The 18,890-nt window shown below is 37.9% G+C and overlaps 8 protein-coding genes across 8 annotated transcripts; 2 read left to right on the forward strand and 6 right to left on the reverse strand.

The window, feature by feature from the left end:
• The first annotated feature begins 119 nt into the window (after positions 1-119).
• LOC17895677 (RNA pseudouridine synthase 2, chloroplastic) lies at positions 120-2,583 on the forward strand. Its single transcript, XM_006302215.2, has 8 exons — positions 120-561; positions 652-795; positions 875-1,105; positions 1,199-1,401; positions 1,531-1,609; positions 1,819-1,994; positions 2,090-2,192; positions 2,307-2,583. The coding sequence occupies exons 1-8, from the start codon at positions 208-210 to the stop codon at positions 2,313-2,315; spliced, it is 1,299 nt and encodes a 432-aa protein (XP_006302277.1). The 5' UTR covers positions 120-207; the 3' UTR covers positions 2,316-2,583.
• LOC17896179 lies at positions 2,492-3,259 on the reverse strand. The gene has a single exon (XM_006301301.2). The coding sequence runs from the start codon at positions 3,225-3,227 to the stop codon at positions 2,754-2,756; it is 474 nt and encodes a 157-aa protein (XP_006301363.1). The 5' UTR covers positions 3,228-3,259; the 3' UTR covers positions 2,492-2,753.
• A 368-nt stretch (positions 3,260-3,627) lies between these two features.
• Positions 3,628-4,713, reverse strand: LOC17894534. Its single transcript, XM_006303005.2, has 2 exons — positions 4,477-4,713; positions 3,628-4,219 (listed from the first exon to the last, which is right to left on the reverse strand). Exons 1-2 carry the CDS (start codon positions 4,580-4,582, stop codon positions 4,080-4,082), a joined length of 246 nt encoding a protein of 81 aa, XP_006303067.1. The 5' UTR covers positions 4,583-4,713; the 3' UTR covers positions 3,628-4,079.
• A 966-nt stretch (positions 4,714-5,679) lies between these two features.
• On the forward strand, positions 5,680-6,936 carry LOC17895390 (uncharacterized protein At1g76070). The gene has a single exon (XM_006302628.2). The coding sequence runs from the start codon at positions 6,005-6,007 to the stop codon at positions 6,806-6,808; it is 804 nt and encodes a 267-aa protein (XP_006302690.1). The 5' UTR covers positions 5,680-6,004; the 3' UTR covers positions 6,809-6,936.
• Positions 6,937-7,222: 286 nt separating this feature from the next.
• On the reverse strand, positions 7,223-8,838 carry LOC17896415 (thioredoxin-like protein CDSP32, chloroplastic). Its single transcript, XM_006302544.2, has 2 exons — positions 8,269-8,838; positions 7,223-7,818 (listed from the first exon to the last, which is right to left on the reverse strand). Exons 1-2 carry the CDS (start codon positions 8,765-8,767, stop codon positions 7,409-7,411), a joined length of 909 nt encoding a protein of 302 aa, XP_006302606.1. The 5' UTR covers positions 8,768-8,838; the 3' UTR covers positions 7,223-7,408.
• A 1,040-nt stretch (positions 8,839-9,878) lies between these two features.
• Positions 9,879-11,328, reverse strand: LOC17894477 (24-methylenesterol C-methyltransferase 3). The gene has a single exon (XM_006300859.2). It carries the CDS (start codon positions 11,130-11,132, stop codon positions 10,050-10,052), a length of 1,083 nt encoding a protein of 360 aa, XP_006300921.1. The 5' UTR covers positions 11,133-11,328; the 3' UTR covers positions 9,879-10,049.
• Positions 11,329-13,344: 2,016 nt separating this feature from the next.
• LOC17894267 (high mobility group B protein 9) lies at positions 13,345-15,857 on the reverse strand. Its single transcript, XM_006300472.2, has 6 exons — positions 15,452-15,857; positions 15,293-15,371; positions 14,984-15,146; positions 14,571-14,672; positions 13,749-14,137; positions 13,345-13,661 (listed from the first exon to the last, which is right to left on the reverse strand). The coding sequence occupies exons 1-6, from the start codon at positions 15,631-15,633 to the stop codon at positions 13,548-13,550; spliced, it is 1,029 nt and encodes a 342-aa protein (XP_006300534.1). The 5' UTR covers positions 15,634-15,857; the 3' UTR covers positions 13,345-13,547.
• Positions 15,858-16,966: 1,109 nt separating this feature from the next.
• Positions 16,967-18,782, reverse strand: LOC17894812 (tRNA pseudouridine synthase A). Its single transcript, XM_006302161.2, has 2 exons — positions 17,538-18,782; positions 16,967-17,450 (listed from the first exon to the last, which is right to left on the reverse strand). Exons 1-2 carry the CDS (start codon positions 18,614-18,616, stop codon positions 17,126-17,128), a joined length of 1,404 nt encoding a protein of 467 aa, XP_006302223.1. The 5' UTR covers positions 18,617-18,782; the 3' UTR covers positions 16,967-17,125.
• Positions 18,783-18,890: the final 108 nt, after the last annotated feature.

Here is an 18,890-nt window from a genome sequence, read left to right on the forward strand (position 1 = left end):
ATTTGAAACAAATGTCGTGGCCCATGTACAATGACGAAAAGCCTATTAAAGGCCTAAACTAATAGAAAATTTAGAAGTTTTTTTTGTTTTTTTTTAACGGCATGACAAAAAAAAATAGTGGGAAAACCTCCCTCTCACTTAGAGGCTTTCGGTTTGCTTCAGAGAGAGACCAAAACTGGGGGATTTTGAAGTTGACGACGAACAACGATGCTCTCAATCTCTCAGCTGCCGAGTTTCTCCTTAACCTCCGTTAAATCCCTTCGTTATCCTTCTTCTTCTTCGTCTTCTCTCTCTGTCTTCTTCTCCTTCTTCCCTAGGGTTTCGGATTTCGTCAGAGCAAGTTCTGGAATCCACAATTTGGTCGCCTGTAGTCCGACGGAGAGCATCCTCCCCAGAGTTAATAACGCCGGCCTCAGAATCGAGGAGACAGTAGACGATTTGAAAGGGAAGATTCGACTTGATTCTTGGATCTCTTCTCGTATTAATGGTGTTAGCCGAGCTCGTGTACAGTCCAGTATTCGGCTTGGGCTTGTTACCGTCAATGGTCGAGTCGTTGATAAGGTTTTTGACTTCCGATTCCGTTCTTCTATATATTTTTAATTTTTTGTCAATTTCTTATCCTTCTCAACCAAGTTTCAAGCTCTCTTCCAGGTTTCGCACAATGTTAAAGCTGGCGATGAGGTTAATTGCACAATTTCAGAGCTTCAACCTTTGAAAGCTGAAGCTGAAGATATACCACTGGATATAGTTTATGAAGATAAACACGTCCTTGTGGTTAACAAACCAGCTCACATGGTAATCATGTTCTCTCAATATACTTAGATATGACTTAGAAATCGTCATTAGTATTTTAAGTATCTTTCATATGTTTTAGGTTGTTCATCCTGCGCCTGGGAATCCTACCGGCACGCTTGTTAATGGCATACTTCACCATTGCAGTCTTCCTTCTGTCGCTTATTCAAGCCCGGAAGATGATGATTCCGATGATGAAAGTTTTTCAGATGGTGAAGAGATGACTTCTTCTAGTTCATATGCTGCTTCTGTTCGTCCTGGTATTGTTCATAGGTTGGATAAAGGCACAACTGGATTGCTCGTTGTAGCCAAGGTTAGTGTTTTTCTTTCTTCTTCTTCTTTTGGTGGCTACTTTACGAACTACTTTGGTTGCTTCTTCTTAATTTAATGAAATGTGTATTGGCAGGATGAACATTCTCATGCCCATCTAGCAGAACAGTTTAAGCTACACACAATTGAGAGAGTATATGTAAGTCTTACTACTGGGGTTCCTTCTCCACCTCAGGGGCGCATTGAGATACCAATTGGTCGTGATTCGAGTAATCGGATCCGTATGGCTGCTATACCTGGCGGATTAAGCAGTGGAAGAGCCCGCCATGCTGCTAGTAGGTGATGAGAGCAGTTTTTTTTACAAGTGCACCAAGCACTATAAACACTGCATCTATTCTTCAGAAATGAGAAAAAAATCTCTTAAGAGTGGTCAACTGATACTAATGTGCTCAAACAATGTTCTCTTAGGTATAAGGTAATTGAGACACTAGCTGGCGGTGGCTCTGCATTGGTTGAGTGGAGACTGGAAACCGGCCGTACCCATCAGGTATTATTAAACTGTTCATGTTAAACTCTGTCCACAAGAAGGATCATCTTTGAAAGTATTAACACATTTTGTTTATGTTACTGTCCTGAGTCATCTATTTTCGCTTTCTGTTTAAGTTACTGCCCTGAGTTATATATTTCCAGCAGGTTTGAACAATTGAACTTGTGATTTCTGAAAAGCATTTTTTCTTCCATCTTGATTTGAAGTAGATACGTGCTCATGCTAAGTATATGGGAGTTCCTCTATTGGGTGACGAAGTCTATGGTGGAACCAAAAGCATGGCCCTTTCTCTTCTTCAGAAAAGAGTCTGCCGCAGTGATCAAGATGAGATCATAGAGCTAATTTCCAGACTGGATAGGCCGTGCCTTCATGCTATAGTTCTCGGGTAAGAGAACTCAACTCTCAATGTTATATTCTCGACTCAAACTTAGGAGCAGAATCAGTTAATAACTGCTTTTTGAACTCTGTTTTCCTTGGTAGTTTTACGCATCCATGTACCGGGAAAATTGTAAAGTTTTCATGTCCACCACCTCCAGATCTTGCAGAGATAGTAGGCTTGCTTCGTAGGAGCGGAAGAGAAAACGTAATCCAATTATCTCTGGTTTCTAACTTACTTCATCATACCTAACGACTCTGTTTTCGTGACAAAGATTTTGGTTATACTGAGACAAGTAAGTCTTGCTCTTGCTTTGCGCAGGTAAACTAGTCTCTCGTCTCTCGACTTTTGTTTATAATTCCTCACAGCCACTGATGGTGAAGATCAAAAGAAGGGGAACACATCTTTTTCAAATAAACAAGCAATTTTCGTGTCTGGTGATCTCTGACGAAACAAAAGAGATTGTAGATTCCAGTTTTTGATATTTATGATGTTGCACCAAGTAATTCTAAAATCAAAGCCTTGTTTATAGCTTATAGAGGTGTGTATGTATACAGACTCTTCAATGATATGTCATAAACATCTAAGTCGTGCAACACTCAAAATGACATAGAACCAAAAATCTCCCAGCATCTTCTTCTTCTTCTCGCGGTCATTTACAGCAATAACCAAAGGCATCAAGACGAAGAACTTTATAAACATGTCAAAATTTAGCTCAATTGGTTTAGTATTTGTTTGAAATATTCTTGCACGATGATCAAGTCAAAGTCACGGTTGATCGCCACGGCGTTGTTTCTCGATCATCTCTCTCTGCTTCTCAGCAAGCTTATCCAAAGAAGACGAAACCGCATCGCTTCCATTGATCAGAAGCCTCGTGATAACCTCCGGATCCTTCTCAAATCGCGCCGCCTCAAACTCCTTCCTCGCGTTCTCTCTCAGCACGTCCCTCCACAGATTTCCCCTGGAATCAATCCACATGAAGAACCGAGTCGCTCGTAATATGTCTCTGTACAAACTCAGCGCTTCCCGGCGCGTGCTCGTCAGACGCCGCCTGTTCAGAAGCTCGGCCTCATCATCGTCGATAATTGTTTTCTCTTTTTTCGCTAGATGTCTATCGAGAAGCTCTTCCACGGTGTCTGGACCTTCATGTATGAACCGTCTCGTCGACACGGCGTCGATCCGAGCCATCAGATCTAGACGACCTGCAAGATTTCGCCATTGCTGAAGCTTCGCAGCCATCATCTCTCTCTTTCTCTCACTCAATACCAAAAATTAAAAGTAAAATTGTCTCATACAAGAATTAAGTAGATGGGCTTCTTCATAAGGCTGTATAGGCCCATTCTTAGATCAACATAATCGCTCGGTATTGTCTATTTTAGTCCAGTTAGATCAAATTTTTAAACTCCTCTTCAGTGTTTTTGGCTTCTCTAACAACACTGAAGCTAAAAGTTGCGTTCCTCAAAGGAAGAGGGAGAACTAAGCTTCCATTAATACTATTGAAGCAGCCTTTTTGCTATCTCTTACAAAGAACTCAAACATTGTTCTCTTCACAGAGATGAGAATTTGAAAGATCTCTTAAAAGGTCTTAAACTCAATGACTAAGAAGAAAAGGCATGAACAATCTTCTTATGTGCATTATGAGAAGATGAAGAAGAAGCTGGAATACAACTTTTAAATAATAAATACAGTAGAGGGATATGGATACTTGCCAAGTCAATCCACATACATGGTTCTAAAGATTGAAGCAGGTTGAAGAACACACACAAAACGACTAAAATTATGTCAAACATATGATGTGTAGATACAAATGAACAATTAACTGAAGGTGAAGGTGATGCAATGCTTTGTGTTTAAACTAAAACTCTCTCTTTCGTATCTACTTGATCTCTATAGATTTTCAACAAGCAACATCGAATTGTCTCCAACTAAATTTGTTAAAAAAAATATCAATCTATAGAGATGAAGAAGACATGCAAGAAAGAGCATAAACACAAAGATGACCAGAATGTATACTTGAAGAATCTAGCATCGCATCATCACCTTCAATTAAAGAAGAAGCTACAAAGGAGCATCATCTTATACCAATGCTAATGGCTAATGGCCTTGCATATCCAACATCTCATCAAGTCCTTTAACTCTCTCTAAACCTTCACTAATCAGATATCGAATCTTCTGTTTGTCGTTGCAGTCTCTGTTCTTTTCCATCTCTTCCCTAACAGTCTGCTTCAACTCCCCTGTAAAAAAAACTTGAATCATAAAACACTTGATTACATGAAAACATTATTCAACCACGAGCTACGAGAGCTATATGAAGTTCTAAAGTTTCCATTATACCATTTTGTTCAAACTCTTACTAAACCCCTACATTTAAAGATTTGGTAATCAATTGGATCTAAGGTGAAGGCAAATTTCTGGTGTGAAAGTTTCAGATGTATTGGATGAATCTAGAGACACCTAATCGAGTTCAGAAATAAGAAATGGAAACACGAACCTCTGACATGAACAGGAGCTCTCTGAGCTATCTTCAACGCTTGTCGGTAAAGCTTAAGAACTCGAGCACGAAGAATAAAGCTCTGCAAATCCAACGCTTGAGCCATAATTTCTCCCTGCCCGCTTGAATTAAGAATTCACACTGGATAAAAGATCTCAATTCAGAGAAAAACAAAAAAAAACAAAACCAAAATCGAAATCTGGGGAAAGACTTCCAAAAACAAAAAAAGGAGAAAAAAAAAAGAAAGAAGTCACGTGAGAAGCACAAGATGATGGGTTTAATGAAATGATGTGCGGTTTAAGTGTAAACCGGTAATCAATATTAATGTAGCTTGGTTTGGTCCACTTTAAGTTGACGAAACCATCAATATGTTTTTGGACCAGTTCATGTTCAAAGTTTCAGATCCATTCGTTTCCGATTATTATTAAAATGGTTGCCCAAAGTATTAACTCAATAGTTGCAAAGAGACAACAAAGTAATTAGGTAGCTTTTGAGAGGAAAATGTATACTAAAAGCTGGATTTAGCATCGTGTTTGAATAACATGATTTTCTTAATCCTCCTCACTAGTGGACAACTTCGCATTATTTTCTTTCTATCTCCATTGTTTTGGCTTATTTCGTTTTTTTTTTTTTGTCACATTTTTCAGTCTAATTAAATATCGTTTTGCTAGTTGTTCGTGCCTTTGGGGACTAATTAATTTATATTCCCCCATTTTTTTCATTTTTTTAACGCACAAAATAGGGTAAACCATAAGATATCACTAAATTAAACACGAAGTTTGGTGATTCAATAGAGACACAACATGTGATTTCAAATAGTTCAGTTATTAAATCTTTCCAAACAAAACAAAAAGAACATGGTAAATATTTAGCCTAATGATTTGTTTATTGTCGTCATTATATGCCATTATCGTAACATGGACACAAAAAAAAATCAAAATGTTTATCAAAAAGACATAGTCGTTTTTTAATGTTTCAACAACTGGTTTTTTATTTTATTTTATAAATTTGTGGGGATCACTCGTAAAATAGTTTAATGCTTCGTTGATAAGTTCTACTTTTTTCCAATATGGCTGAATTTTTCTTGTTTTACATGTAGGACTATCACCCCTCATTTCAAAAGAATAATATACTATTTTGATTTTTAAGACTCAAAAACTAAAGTCAAATTAGTAATTAACTAATCCTCGTCGAACCAAACAAAAGTATTGCCTTTAGGGTAGTAGTAATATAGACAGTAACAACAACAAAAAGAGGAAACTTGCGATAAATCAAACATGCCTTCCGCATTTTTAAAAGTTTTTAGATTTCGGCAGTATAAACAAACACAAAAAAGGGTCTTCTTCTTCCTTTTTAGATCACAATTTGACCCAAAACTCCACCAATCCAGGCATCATCGTTGACTTTGTCAAACTCATTTCCTCTCTTTTTCCTTATTTTTTTCTCTCATATCATAAACAGAACCCCAAAGAACAAAAAACCCCCAGAATCCTCTGTTCTTCTTTAGCTTTGGAGGTAATCATCGTCAATGGACAACAAACACCATACTTCGACTTCAAAACCCAAGAGCAAGAACAAGCTCTTGCAGATGCTTCCCAAAGCCATGTCGTTTGGACATCGAGTTCCGCCGTTTAGTCCCGGAAGAGATCTCCACCACAACAACCACCACAGTAACACGGCGTCTAACAAAATGTTTTTCTCCGGTCCTATGGTTCCTTTGGTTCCTAACGCGGCTCGGGTTAGAAGAAACAAAAACGACGCTGTTTGGGACGAACCCACTTCACCTAAAGTCTCTTGCATCGGCCAGATCAAGCTCGGTAAGTCTAATAAATGCCCAACCGGTAAAAAGAACAAACCCACCGCATCTCTTATACCTAAAACGTCGTCTTCTTTGACCAAAGAAGATGATAAAGGTCGTATATCCAAGATCAAACGTTTCTTCTCCTTCTCGCCGGCCAACACCACTTCAAGAAAATCTCATCCCACCGCCGTATCCGCCGCGGATGAGCATCCTGTCACCGTGGTTTCTTCCGCGGCGGTGCCTTCGTTAGGCCAGATGAAGAAATTCGCAAGCAGCCGTGAAGCTTTAGGTGGATTTGATTGGGCGGCTGAGATGAAACACGAAGAAGACTCGCCAGCTGATCTTCACCGTGGTTACTATTCCGACGACGACACAAGAGGAGCTTACTTGAGAGACGACGATGACGAAGACGACATCATAATCCCGTTCTCAGCTCCGTTAGGGTTAAACTTAAAACCAAAGAAAGAAGTTAACTTGTGGAAGAGAAGAACCATGGATCCACCAAAACCACTTCATCTTCAAGTCACTTGATCAAAAATTTCATTTCTATTTTTTTTCACTTTATTTTCCTTTCATTATATATTTATAAACTAGTTCTATATCCAAATTGTATAATGATCATCATAACACAATAAATCTGGATTTTGTTGTTACGTGTATATGTTGAAGATTTGTGATAATGATGATCGTTCATTTCATGTTTTCTTTTTGTGAATATTCAAATTTACTCCACCAAGAAAAATCTCTCTCACGTTTACATTTTTTTACAATTACTAAGTTTACAATTTCATATAGTTTTTCTTGAATGATGACATGTGTCTGACAAGAGTGACAACAACCAATATCTTCATTACCACCAAATTGTCCCAATATTAAATGTAATTCACAATCAAGCCATTAATATCACATACCAAAATGAATATTATTTGTGTAATATGTACAGAATAAATAGTAGAGTATCTTCATTGGCTTGGTGGCTACAAATCATAATCTTTATGTAACAATTACATTTCATTCCCTTACTGAAAATCCCAAAATGTTTTTTTTTTTCACATTAACAGTCTCAAATGGTACAGACAAAAACCAAAAATATCAATTTATTGGTTTAATAAATTGAGTTTCTGATACAAATTAATACGTGACACGAACGCCTGAGTACCGGAGAATCTCTCCGATGAGTTCTCCTTTACCGGAACCAACATAACGACCACAAATCTTGCCGTCTTTAATGAACAAGAAAGTTGGGACTTCGATAACGTTCATGTCCTTGAGAAACTCCATACAACTATCGTTCTCATCGCCGTTCATTCTAGCGAACACTACTGTCTCCGCCATCGACCGGGACAGCTTCAACACGGTCGGATACACCTTAACGCAAGGACCACAGTGTTTCAGTCCGACGTCAAGAACGATCATCTTCCCTCCCGTGCGGTTCTCTTCGATCAGCTTCTCTACGTCAGGTCGGCCGTGTAGCTGCACCACCGCCGAGTGGTTGTCGCCATAGTATAACACGTCTCCCATTAACTGGTCCGGTTCGATACCTGCCAATAGCCAACTTTCCCATTTAATTTACGTCTTTTGCCACTACATTACCCTACTAAGAACTAGGCGAATAATATGTGCTTCGAAATCCTATATAATACACTAAATTTGCTTATGTATTTATGTTTTACATAGAAATTAGAATTATGGTTACTAGTGTTACAGCATCAACTACATACCTGATACCTAACATAAATAATCATCGTAAATCGTAATCAGTTCATTTACAAGTGTGAGACCAATTTGAGAGACTGGTTATATTTTTGATAGATTGTGCTATATTTTTTTCACTAAATTTGAGAGATTTGTTCAACTAATCATGTGCAACATCGTTAGAGTAAAGTATAATTCTAATATATTTTCTTTAATTGGGGGTTAATTGTTTATTTAATCTAATCGAGTGTTTTTCAAAAACGAAATTGACTAGAGAAAAAATGGGGAAAAATCACCTTCTTCCTCGTGTATCTTCTCCATGCTCTTATAAAAACTAAAGTGAGGAACTTTCTCAATCTTCTCTCTCCGACAAAGCTCTCTGGTCTTGTCAGATTCATCACCCATGACGAGCAAGAAAACGACGTCGTTACAGGTCCTGCTTAGTTCCACCATAAACGGATATATCTTGTTACTATGATCACTCTTACTCGTAGCAAACTCCGCAACCACAAGCTTGCTCTTCGCATTTTTCAACGCCTCGTCGAACTCCTCTCCGCTGTGAATCTTTATTACCTTCTCATCATTCGCTGGCGGTGTACCAACCTTTCCCGGAGATGTCGCTCCAGCCTTCACTCTAACGGCGGAGAATAGTCTTTTCGGGATGGTTTGCCTTCGGAAGAGAGAGTTGGTTTTATGGTTGAAGAATACGAAGGAGGAGGTCGAAGCAACGGCGGAGGAAGGCCTTGGAACTACGGTGGCGATCGGTTTGGCTAAGAAGCTACCGACGGTGGCCATTCTGTACGTGTGTGGATTGGTTAGAGAGATCAGTGAATGGTCTAATGTGGATAGAAGTTTTTAAAATGGGTCCAAGATTTTTATGTCCACTTGTTAAAAATTTGTGTGGATTGTATTCACTGTTGGATTAGATTTTTTGTATGGGAATATAAAAAGGAATATGTGAACTTGGTGAGATTGCTGTTTCTAAAAGCAATTGAAGTGAAATTGATTTTGTTTAAGTTGCATAATGACAACATATTCTAGAAAATTCCATCAGCAGCACCCAAGTAAGACTAATTGAACCAGTTGTTTTTACATACTAAAAGTCCATTGTATGTATCTTCGATCTGGTAAAAGGAAAATGTATTCGGCAAAGAAAACCCAAAAAAAAAAAAAAAAAAACTGCATCAGCTGTCAAAGTTTGGACATTTTCTCAGCTTTCGACACACATAGGTGTCTATTGACTATTTGACTTCGACATCTATACGTGTATTGTTGTCTATGTCACACACGTATATCCTGAAAACCAATATAAATGGGCCTTTAGCCCATGTAATTACAAATAAAAGCCCACTATAGATTCGACTGTACTGGTGATAGTCAATGCAAACAATGCAGTAGAATGAGTTGGCTACATGTGGGTAGCTTTTGTAGTTATGCACAAAATCACTTCAATACTCAAACCACTTTGTAAAACTAAGAAAAAATAAATAATTTTCTAAGGTAAGCCAGAGTTCGTGCGACCACGCTTCACCTACTACCGAAATGCGACAAAACCATTAACCCAAAAATAAAATAAGAATATAAATTTTAAAAGTCATACGCATATCGGAAGGCCACAAATCAAATCCCACGACCAGTCACTAACTCACTACTTTCGGACAACGATGTCACACCTTTTCATCAACCAAAGCTACCTCCTGATCTTAAAAGTAACACTACACGTTCTAAACTGCTAATCCCCTGTTTCGTCGCCGGCGCTACTCTCAGCAGATCATTAAAAGTTAAAACTAAACAGAGGCTCTCTTTAAATAAGGTGGTACATCACTTCAAGTCCAGTAGATATTTCCGGCGAATGCTTTGTAAGGTATTATGTAAGAAATAAGATAACAGTTTTTGTTTCCAGTGATTCATCATCGTCAATCAAAACAAATCAAATTGAAAAGTAGAAAAATAAAGTACACTGAACACCAAAGCATATCAATCAATACAATGACAAAAAGATTCTTAAAAGGCAAAACAGGAAAACTGAAAAATATAACCAAGAAGAAGAAGAAGAAGAAGATTCCTCACAAAATCATCATTCAGAAGCTTTCTCTGGTTTTCTACAGAGAATCATATGCATCGGCGAGAAGATTCCAGTCTCACCACCTCTGGTCAAGTAATCAGCAGTCTTAAACAACATGTCATGAACATCAACAGTTCCTTTAGGAGCAACACCAATTGCTGAAAGAATCACAACCACAACATGGTTTCTCCAATACGCAAGCCTTCCCATCTTTAACCGGTTCCACCACGGTTGAGACGGTGGTTTAGCTAAATCTTTCTCCTTCACTACCTCGAACCCAACTTTCATCGCCGTCGCAGCTATATCTTTGTAGCTTCTTAGTCCGGGAAGTGCGTCACCTCTCTCGATCCCTTGGATCACATCCTTGTGTTCTTCATCATCGTCTCTGTATTTCTCAGTTGTGACCCATTCGTAGGACACGAACAAGGATCCTGGCTTCATCACTCTGTAAATCTCTGAGTAGACTTCTTCGAGTTTTGGAGCGTGACACGTTGCTTCGATCGAGTAAGCACCGTCGAACGTGTTTTCCTCGAAAGGCATCTTCAAGAAGTTACCACAAACGACGTTGCAGAGAGATTCAAGTCCAGCTTTCTTGTTGTGTAGCTTGGCTCGTTGCACTTGGTACTCGTTGATGGTGATTCCAGTGACTTGGGCCTTCGAATGGGCAGCGATGGCTCTCATCGGACCACCTACGCCACAGCCTGCGTCGAGGATCTTTTGTCCAGGTTTCACGTTGATGAGATCGACAGCCATTTCTTCGTGGATCCTCGTGGCGTCTTTGTCAGATTTCCCGGGGATATGTGGTGAGAAATGGAAAGACTGACCCCATCCCCACTCGTAGATGTCTGTGACGAGGTTGTAGAATGTGTCGACGAAGTCAGGAACTTTCTCGGCGGTTTCGATCTCTTTTGGTCGCCGGAAGAAAGACCAGTACTGGTTGTAGTTGTCTCTGACCTTCTCGGCGGAGATTGAGCCGCCGGAGAGGTCTGAAGCTCGTTTGCCCTTTCGTTCTGCTGGACCTAAGACGCAGATGAACCAGTAGAGTGCGCCGGCTACGAGACCGGCGGTGCAGAAGAGTGCCACCGAGTCCACCATTTTCAAGAGAGAGACAGAAAAAAACAATAGAACAGAGAGAGAGAGAGAGGAGTCTTTTAAGTTCACGAGTCTTTACTTGTACCGTGTTAATGGTTTTTATCTACAAAACATGTATGTAAATAGTAGGAAGATCCCAGTTTAGAATCTTGCAATTTAAATAATCCTTTTGACGATGTAAAATAACAGAAACTTTTTGATCCACACCACTTCCTCCCTAAAGAAAGATATCACGAGGGTTACTACTAGTCATTTATATATTTTTACTCACATCAGTTCTAAGTTACATAACAGTGACAAATTAACTGTAATTATTTATAGATCTAGATCTACAGAACTACATGTGAATGCCATGGGATCATTAGTCATTACTTATACGATCTCCAACTTAAATTATCTGACTGAGATGTATTTTTCTCTGTGTGATATCCTTAATAGGTTCAAACAAGCATTTCACTGTTTTGTTCCCACGTTGTAGGGTCATGGCCAGCTCCTTAATATTTGTCTATGTTAAAGTCTTTGTAATTTTTTTCTCTCTTTTCATTTCTATATATTTCTCTCCCTCTCCGTACAACTTAGGAATTGTTGTTATATGATTAACTAAAGAGACGGTGTGTATCAGTATAAAATGAAAATTGAATCAAGGGAGAAATATATATGTAGCTAATAATGATTGATTACTAATGAAATACTTGAAGGCTTGAACCTCCCTGTCCGGGCATGATGAGTCTGTGAACCTTTCGCATTTTCAGAGTCTCAAATCGTTATTACCCTTGTTGGGGATCCGTGAGCTTCTCTTAAATTTAACACCCACAACAAGTTCGCTGGGTATCCCAATTATTGTTTAAATTTAAAATTATGATGTTTAGTAAATTGAGTCGTATCACATGACTTATATGAACCATCATATCACATGACGAATCTTTGATCACTCATCTTAATACAGCTTGTTTTGTTTTTAAAGAAAATTTAAACACTGGTCACGTGATCACGACATATTTAATGTAATAATGAGGACAAGTTTCGTTATAGATTGGTCCAATTCTATCATATTTTTATGAAACCCGATATTAATTTACTCTTATTCATACCAACTGTAGATCATATTATCATAATACGACACTGATGTCCAGCTGTGTTAATATTCGACCCCAAAAGTATTATTGAAACTCGTCGAAATTATGATTTTATAACATTTTAAAACTATATTAAGTAAAGTAGACAGATAGGAAAGATGAAGTCTTCAAATATGTTTCTATTTTCACTCTTTCTGTTTTCCTTTTCCTATAGAGCACAAAACGTGACAACTGTCGAGAGCTTTCTACGCATTACTGATGTTGTAAATATTCATATAGTTTTTTTTTTTTTTTTTCATATAGTTTTTTTCAACTAGATTCCAAATGGGAAATGCCCACTAGACTTGTTCAAGCAAGATCTGGAAACTCTGTTCAACGTGTACCTCTCCATTCGATAAAGAGAGTCTTTGCCTTCTTGGCTTCAATATTTGATCAAACTGAAAATATACACTTCTTTTTTTCCCTTGGATCCATGATCTTATCTGTCTGCAACTTTGTTTCTTGCTAAAATCAATAATGATTTCATCACGTGAAATTCTCTATTTTTTATATTCGATTATTTAGCTGATTTATTGCAAACGTTTTTCGGACAACTGATGAATTTACGGATTCGTTATTTCATACAACCAATTCTTTTACTGAGGCACCTATAACTAAACTACTTGCCTATATTTCCCGGAGATAGCATGATCCCTTAGGCCCAATAACGAATCCAGGCCGTTCTGGGCCTTTAAGAAGACTCGTACGTTCGGACTTTACGCGAATTTTTATTTAGACGAAAGAGCTCCCTCAAGTCTCAAGCAGACACAAAGAAAGATGATCTAAAGACTAATGTATGGACATATGGTATGGATAACCTTACGGGGGCGTATGGGCTGTGAGACAACAGTGTATCATCATGTTTAATAACCCAACAACACTCTCTTCCAAATTAGTTTTAGAAGCACGAGAGTTATCTGCATGAGAATTGCTGTAATTGGTTGTTTCAGATGTTGGTAAGGTTACGTGGCATTATTGGATAATGATATTTTCTTTTTGTCTAACGTTGCATTACTAGAAGTAGTCAAGCTTAGGGAGGAGACTTTGAAAATGCCAAAGCTAGCACAATCTCTTGGTTGATATACTAGTTGTAAAAAAAATTTCAGAAATATCTAAAGACTTCTCAAATTTCTCAAGGAACTGTCCAATAAAATTCCAAACGCACGGCTAATCTTGTCAAGTCTTACATACTGAGCCTAGTTTTAGCATGGACCAACTACGACGACGATAAACATAAGTTAGATTAAAAAACGGAGGGGCGTTCGGTCTTATAAGAGAGAAACGACGCACAACAAATCGAGTTCTAAGAAACCTTGCCGTTTGTCTTGTCACCATCCCTTAGTGTCAACCTCTCTCTGTACTCATTCAGCTCCCTTTGATACCTCTCCTTATCCTTCAACCCAATGTTCTGATAAACCTATTGCAATCAACAACCAAAACTCGGTTCAGTTATCGGTTAACAAATCTAATGTCATCCCCGGTTATTAAGATACAATTTGCTTACCGTTCGTTCCTCGGTAGAGAGATTGCTCCACGATTCGCCAATGATCTTCGTGAACTCTCTCTCCTTGTTTGGATAAAGAGACTTAAGCTTGCAATGTTTCTCAGCAAAGAAGAAATTGTAACCGCTCCGGTTCGGTTTCGGGTAATTCGGGTCTTCTCTGCGCCTGCTTCTTCGTCTTTTACCTAAACGGCGTCGTCTCCTCCCAGTATCATCAACATAAGGCGCAACGGCGCCGTTCAGATCAGCTGCGGGTGATGATGATGATGGGCCAGGATGGGCCGAATGGTAAAGCACGCCGTTAAGAATCTCTGAGCCCAACTTGACTTTGACAAGGTAACCACAATCGAACTTGCCTTCAATTGTACCTATGGCTGTGAAACTCGACGAACCTGTGCCATGTATTTTAATATCACATGTAATCCATTATCTTATGGTGAATAATACAGAAAACTCGAATAAATACTACATTTTATCTTATGTGACAACTGACAACCAAGTCTAAAAGGTTTCCGGTTAAAGTCGATGTCTTCGGTTTAGTATCCAACAAAATCCAAATGAATTTGCATCAACCATAATGACAGTGGGACCTTTATTATGATTCTAGACTATATATTGAAAAGTATTTTGAGATAAACACAACAAAGATTTTACGATAAGTACATAAAGCTAACTAGACAAATCATCATACGTAATTAAATTGTGCCCCTAAATATAAGTTACGCAGATATATAATATCATTGTTTCATATCCTTAATCATTCTAGTCCAGTAGTTCTTATACAAAAATAATGAAAGAAAACGTAGATAATAATAATACACTAACCTTGAGGAGGAGGAAGAGTATTGTTATATCTTATACTCGGAGGAGTATACTCGACTAGAGCCAATTCTTTGCTCGATGATAAATCCTTGGCATGAAATGTAGCTGCAAAATTTGACATCCCATCAATTTATGTGTTAAACAGAAATAATCATCCTCGCTATATAAATGTCATGTCCCAAGATAATTACAATAACCATAATGAAGAAAGTTTCCCACGAATTCACCCCCAAAAAAAAAAAAAAAGAACGTGTCCCACGATCGGACCTTGAGATTTTAGAAATTTCAAGCTTTTAAGTTTGTGAACAATAAGAAATTGAAATTTCTAGTCTACTTTTAGGGCATTATTAAAGAAAGACAAGTATATAGAGGAGCAGCATCATATGTTATGATACATTGATGAGCATTAAACAAACCTGTGGGATGAAGAAGAGGACCACGAGCATTGAAGAGATGAACTTGTTCGTAATGGAAGAGAAGGTTAAGGTAATGTTTCCTTAAGACAAACGAAGCACTTGTTGTTGTCGCAGAGAATCTAAACACTCCTCCAACTTCCCTCCATTTCTTCTCTGCTACTACCTTTTTAAAAAAAAATTTACATGCATTTTGATTTTTTTTTTTCAAAACAACTCAACCATATAAGAATGAATAGACCCAAAAAAAAAAAAACTACCATTAAAGTTATGTATTTTGGGAAAGGAAAGGAAAAAATAAAAAGTGTTGACCTTTTCGTAACCTCCCCTCCTCGTGACTTCCACATACAAAACATGCAAATCCAGTTCTTTTCCGCCAATCACAGGTATCCTTGAATATATATAAAAATTATAAAAGAGGAAATCTATAAAAAAATAAAGTAAAGAAGAAAGAAATAGAAGAAGAGTTACATGAATTTAGTGGACATGATGGAGTGAAACCGCCTGAGAGTATCCCAGAAGCGAGAAGAATCTCGAACCACAACTTCATGTGTCTCCAATGGTTCTGGATACTCTTTCATCATCTTCGTCGGTGAAGTCGCCGTCGTTTCTACCGTCGCCTGAGAAGGTGTCGATTCGTTCTCCGATGACATCGTTTCAGAGATGGTGGTACTCGGAGCGAGACTGACTATTAGTTTTTTTCTTTTTAATGTTGGGGGAGTGTTTGTGTTTGTGTGTGTGTTTTATTTTTTTTTGTCTGGTCTCTCTTTTTTGGGTTTTGGTTTAAGGAAAGAAGAGAGAAAAAGATAACGATTCAAGATAAGATTTGTGATTAAAATCAGAAAGAAATAGAAAATATAAGAATTTGATAAGAGATTTAAAAGTAACGGACGTGAGGATTTGTCATTTTCTTTCTTTCTTTATGTATATATATTTTTTCTGTGTGTTTTCAATATATACCACAGAGAGAGATATAAAGGAAATTAACATTCTTGTAAGTATTTTGTAGTTGTATTGTATATAATATATATATATATATAGAGAATTATTTTGTTTTTATTTTCGAGGCGTTTTCTGAATGATGTTGCTTTGTAATTTGTCTGATACTACTTCTACTACAACTAGTAATTAGTCGTAGTATTAATTACATTTTTCGTTCACACGTTATTATTAATAGTGATATTATTGCACCCTCACCAACTTTAAGTTTTTAAGCTTACGAGCAGTCGAAATTTAGTCACATCTGTGTGTCTTTCCAACGTGTAATCCAATAATGATTCAACAAGTTTTAAAATTTCTTTTTTAAGTCTAGTTCATTTTATGAAAATATCTAAAGAAAAGACTCTCTTTGCTTTTTTCTCTTCATCATTTACTACTTATATTACTAATATGTAGGAGGAAAATTCAAGAATGTGAGTGAACGAAAGTTAAGAATTTGGAGGACGATATACATATATGGAGTTATATATAACTAATGATACCTAAAAAAAAAACACAAGGCAACGTTTAGGTGAGGAATTTATTAAAACTCGTACAATCTTCTTAAATATTAGTATCAAATGTTAGCTTTTTGAATAACAATTATATTAAAATAAAAATGTCACTGTTGAGTATTTGACATGCATTGGTAAGCGAAAGTTAAAGTAGTACTTATTATTAGTGCAGACGAAGAGATAGGAGTCACACCCTAAAACTCATCGGGTCAATCGATGGTCTGACATTTTATTTACCCTAAATACCAATTTTAAATCACAATTACAAAAAAAAAGAAAGTAAAAAGAGTAAAAAAGTTATGGGGCTGGGCTGATGCTTCGGAGAGGTTGACGTGGGGATTAAGGGGATTTTATGGTTCTGCTCTTATGTAACGTCACGTCTCTCTGCCCTGTAGATTCGGTTCCACGTTTCTTCCTTATAATCATTTTAATTAGTAATATTTGTTCATATTATTAGATTCTTCTTTTTCTGACCACGACATTGGAGGGGGACTTTGTTCGAAACACAAATCAATTCTTTAGTTCTAACCATAATACAAACAATACACAAAACAAATCATTGATTAAAAAGTTATTAAATAAGAGCACAAACAATGTGATGAAATCTTCAAACTATGCTTCCATCATTTTGCTTAGGGACTAATTATAAGACCTACTCTTCCTCGTGGCGGGTTTCATCAACTTTCTTATGAACAAGAACTTGGTCAGCGTAATGTCCATTGCTGCAAAAATTTAGGTCAGGATAGTTTCTATGGTTCAAGGAATGCAGCCAAAGAGCCACATTTCCATATTTTCGCTCTGTAGCGCCGATATGAGAATATATATGCTTCAATTTGAATGCTTCTGCTTCTTCTTTGTATGCTTTCATCGACACTTCCTCATGACCGTCTTCAAAGTTTTTGTTATACGACATGAAGAAGCATTCATCAAGGTAGAGTCCAACTTCTGGAGCCATTGGTACAGTAATATCCACATCCCTGATTAGATATAATTTCCAAAATTAATATCAAAGAAACCAAAACTATAGACATGGGCAAGCTTTTAACCGAGAAGAAGAAGCTTACTTGCTGAAAGCAGTCTGGATAAGTGATTCAGAAGCACAATTCCGCATGATTGCAACAGCAAGACCCATCATCTTTCGAATCTGATGAAGCATGAAGCTTTTGCCTAAGACTTCACACTTGATAAAGTCAATACCATCAAGATTAATGACAGTATTAGCGGTGAAGGAGATGATGTGACGATTCGCAGCCGGATCATCTGCTTTTGTTCTTGTAGTAAAGTTATGAAAATTATATGATCCAACATAACAATTCAGTATTCTATTGAACCGCTCCTTCTCCTTCTCGCCGTAACAAAACTTGCTCTTTGCTTCGGTACTTTTAAAACCTTGTCCATTGATCTTCTCTGATGAACTTGTATTCAATTTACAAATATCTTCTTGTATACTAGCTACTCCAACATCTAATGAGCTCAAGCTAGATAAATTAGAACTCAAAGCTTCAATCTTGACGTCAGTTCTTAATGCACTAGACTTGGTCGACAAAATTTCTGGTTTTGTAACAAAGTTGGTTCCTTTCCCATTGCCCACAACACCTGGAATCTTACGACCCCTCTCTGAGCACTCAACACACTTAACATATATCTCTCCTGAACCCAAACTAGCCATTACTGTCTCTCTATCACGATGCGAGATGGGATCAAGAGCAAACACTGGAAGCAGATACACATACCTTCTTCGATCGCAAGACTTCTTGGAGCTGAACGACGGCGTAACAAGCTTGTATCCAAAAACTCTAATCTGATTTGGGAGATTTGAATTGAGACGATCCACGAATCCAGGAGGATCAACGCAGAAGCGACCTGAGACTACTTGTCCCACAGCACTGACTCCTTTATCGGTCCTTGCAGATCGTGCGAAATCGTATTGTTTCGGCTTGCCTCGATTAGATTCCGTTACGGCTCCGGCGTGGAACAGAGCTTCTTCGAGCTCACCTTCAATGGTTTTCGCGCCGGGGTTCTTTTGCATCCCTTGGTATCCTACGCCGCAAAACGCAAATATTATAGCAACTTTTTGAGGCTCATTCCCGCCTCCGCCGCAGGGCAAATCTGTTTCGTCTCCGCTGATGGTGGTGGTCAACATTTTTGAGCTTTATTCTGGTCTAAATCTCAAAAAACTCGTACCGGGAGAAATTTCTTGTCTTTTAGACTCCTGAGTCTCCATTGTTAGTGAAGAGATTTCATCGAGCTCTCTATCTTCCAGCGTAACTACGTTAATGGCTACCGCACAAAAGTCAAATACCTAGATGACGACTAAAGTCCGAAGCTCTACGACACCGCTTTGGTATCACCCAGATTGCTCATTAAAATGGGCTTTTTCTCAAGCCCAAAAGCTTCTATAATTCAATTTGACAAAG

The sequence above is a fragment of the Capsella rubella genome, unplaced genomic scaffold, assembly GCF_000375325.1.
Source record: "Capsella rubella cultivar Monte Gargano unplaced genomic scaffold, Caprub1_0 scaffold_2, whole genome shotgun sequence".
NCBI lineage: Eukaryota > Viridiplantae > Streptophyta > Magnoliopsida > Brassicales > Brassicaceae > Capsella > Capsella rubella.

Excerpts from the sequence above, each read along its gene's own strand:
- LOC17895677 (XM_006302215.2), top strand. The coding sequence starts at position 208 with ATGCTCTCAATCTCTCAGCTGCCGAGTTTCTCCTTAACCTCCGTTAAA. Across the intron at positions 796-874 it reads TTAACAAACCAGCTCACATG|GTTGTTCATCCTGCGCCTGG; the intron begins GTAATCATGTTC and ends CATATGTTTTAG. Across the intron at positions 1,402-1,530 it reads GCCCGCCATGCTGCTAGTAG|GTATAAGGTAATTGAGACAC; the intron begins GTGATGAGAGCA and ends ATGTTCTCTTAG.
- LOC17896179 (XM_006301301.2), bottom strand. The coding sequence starts at position 3,227 with ATGATGGCTGCGAAGCTTCAGCAATGGCGAAATCTTGCAGGTCGTCTA.
- LOC17894534 (XM_006303005.2), bottom strand. The coding sequence starts at position 4,582 with ATGGCTCAAGCGTTGGATTTGCAGAGCTTTATTCTTCGTGCTCGAGTT. Across the intron at positions 4,220-4,476 it reads AGCTCCTGTTCATGTCAGAG|GGGAGTTGAAGCAGACTGTT; the intron begins GTTCGTGTTTCC and ends TTTTTTTTACAG.
- LOC17895390 (XM_006302628.2), top strand. The coding sequence starts at position 6,005 with ATGGACAACAAACACCATACTTCGACTTCAAAACCCAAGAGCAAGAAC.
- LOC17896415 (XM_006302544.2), bottom strand. The coding sequence starts at position 8,767 with ATGGCCACCGTCGGTAGCTTCTTAGCCAAACCGATCGCCACCGTAGTT. Across the intron at positions 7,819-8,268 it reads GAAGATACACGAGGAAGAAG|GTATCGAACCGGACCAGTTA; the intron begins GTGATTTTTCCC and ends GGCTATTGGCAG.
- LOC17894477 (XM_006300859.2), bottom strand. The coding sequence starts at position 11,132 with ATGGTGGACTCGGTGGCACTCTTCTGCACCGCCGGTCTCGTAGCCGGC.
- LOC17894267 (XM_006300472.2), bottom strand. The coding sequence starts at position 15,633 with ATGTCATCGGAGAACGAATCGACACCTTCTCAGGCGACGGTAGAAACG. Across the intron at positions 15,147-15,292 it reads GGAGGGGAGGTTACGAAAAG|GTAGTAGCAGAGAAGAAATG; the intron begins GTCAACACTTTT and ends TTTTTTAAAAAG. Across the intron at positions 14,673-14,983 it reads TCCTCTTCTTCATCCCACAG|CTACATTTCATGCCAAGGAT; the intron begins GTTTGTTTAATG and ends CAAATTTTGCAG.
- LOC17894812 (XM_006302161.2), bottom strand. The coding sequence starts at position 18,616 with ATGTTGACCACCACCATCAGCGGAGACGAAACAGATTTGCCCTGCGGC. Across the intron at positions 17,451-17,537 it reads ATCCAGACTGCTTTCAGCAA|GGATGTGGATATTACTGTAC; the intron begins GTAAGCTTCTTC and ends ATATCTAATCAG.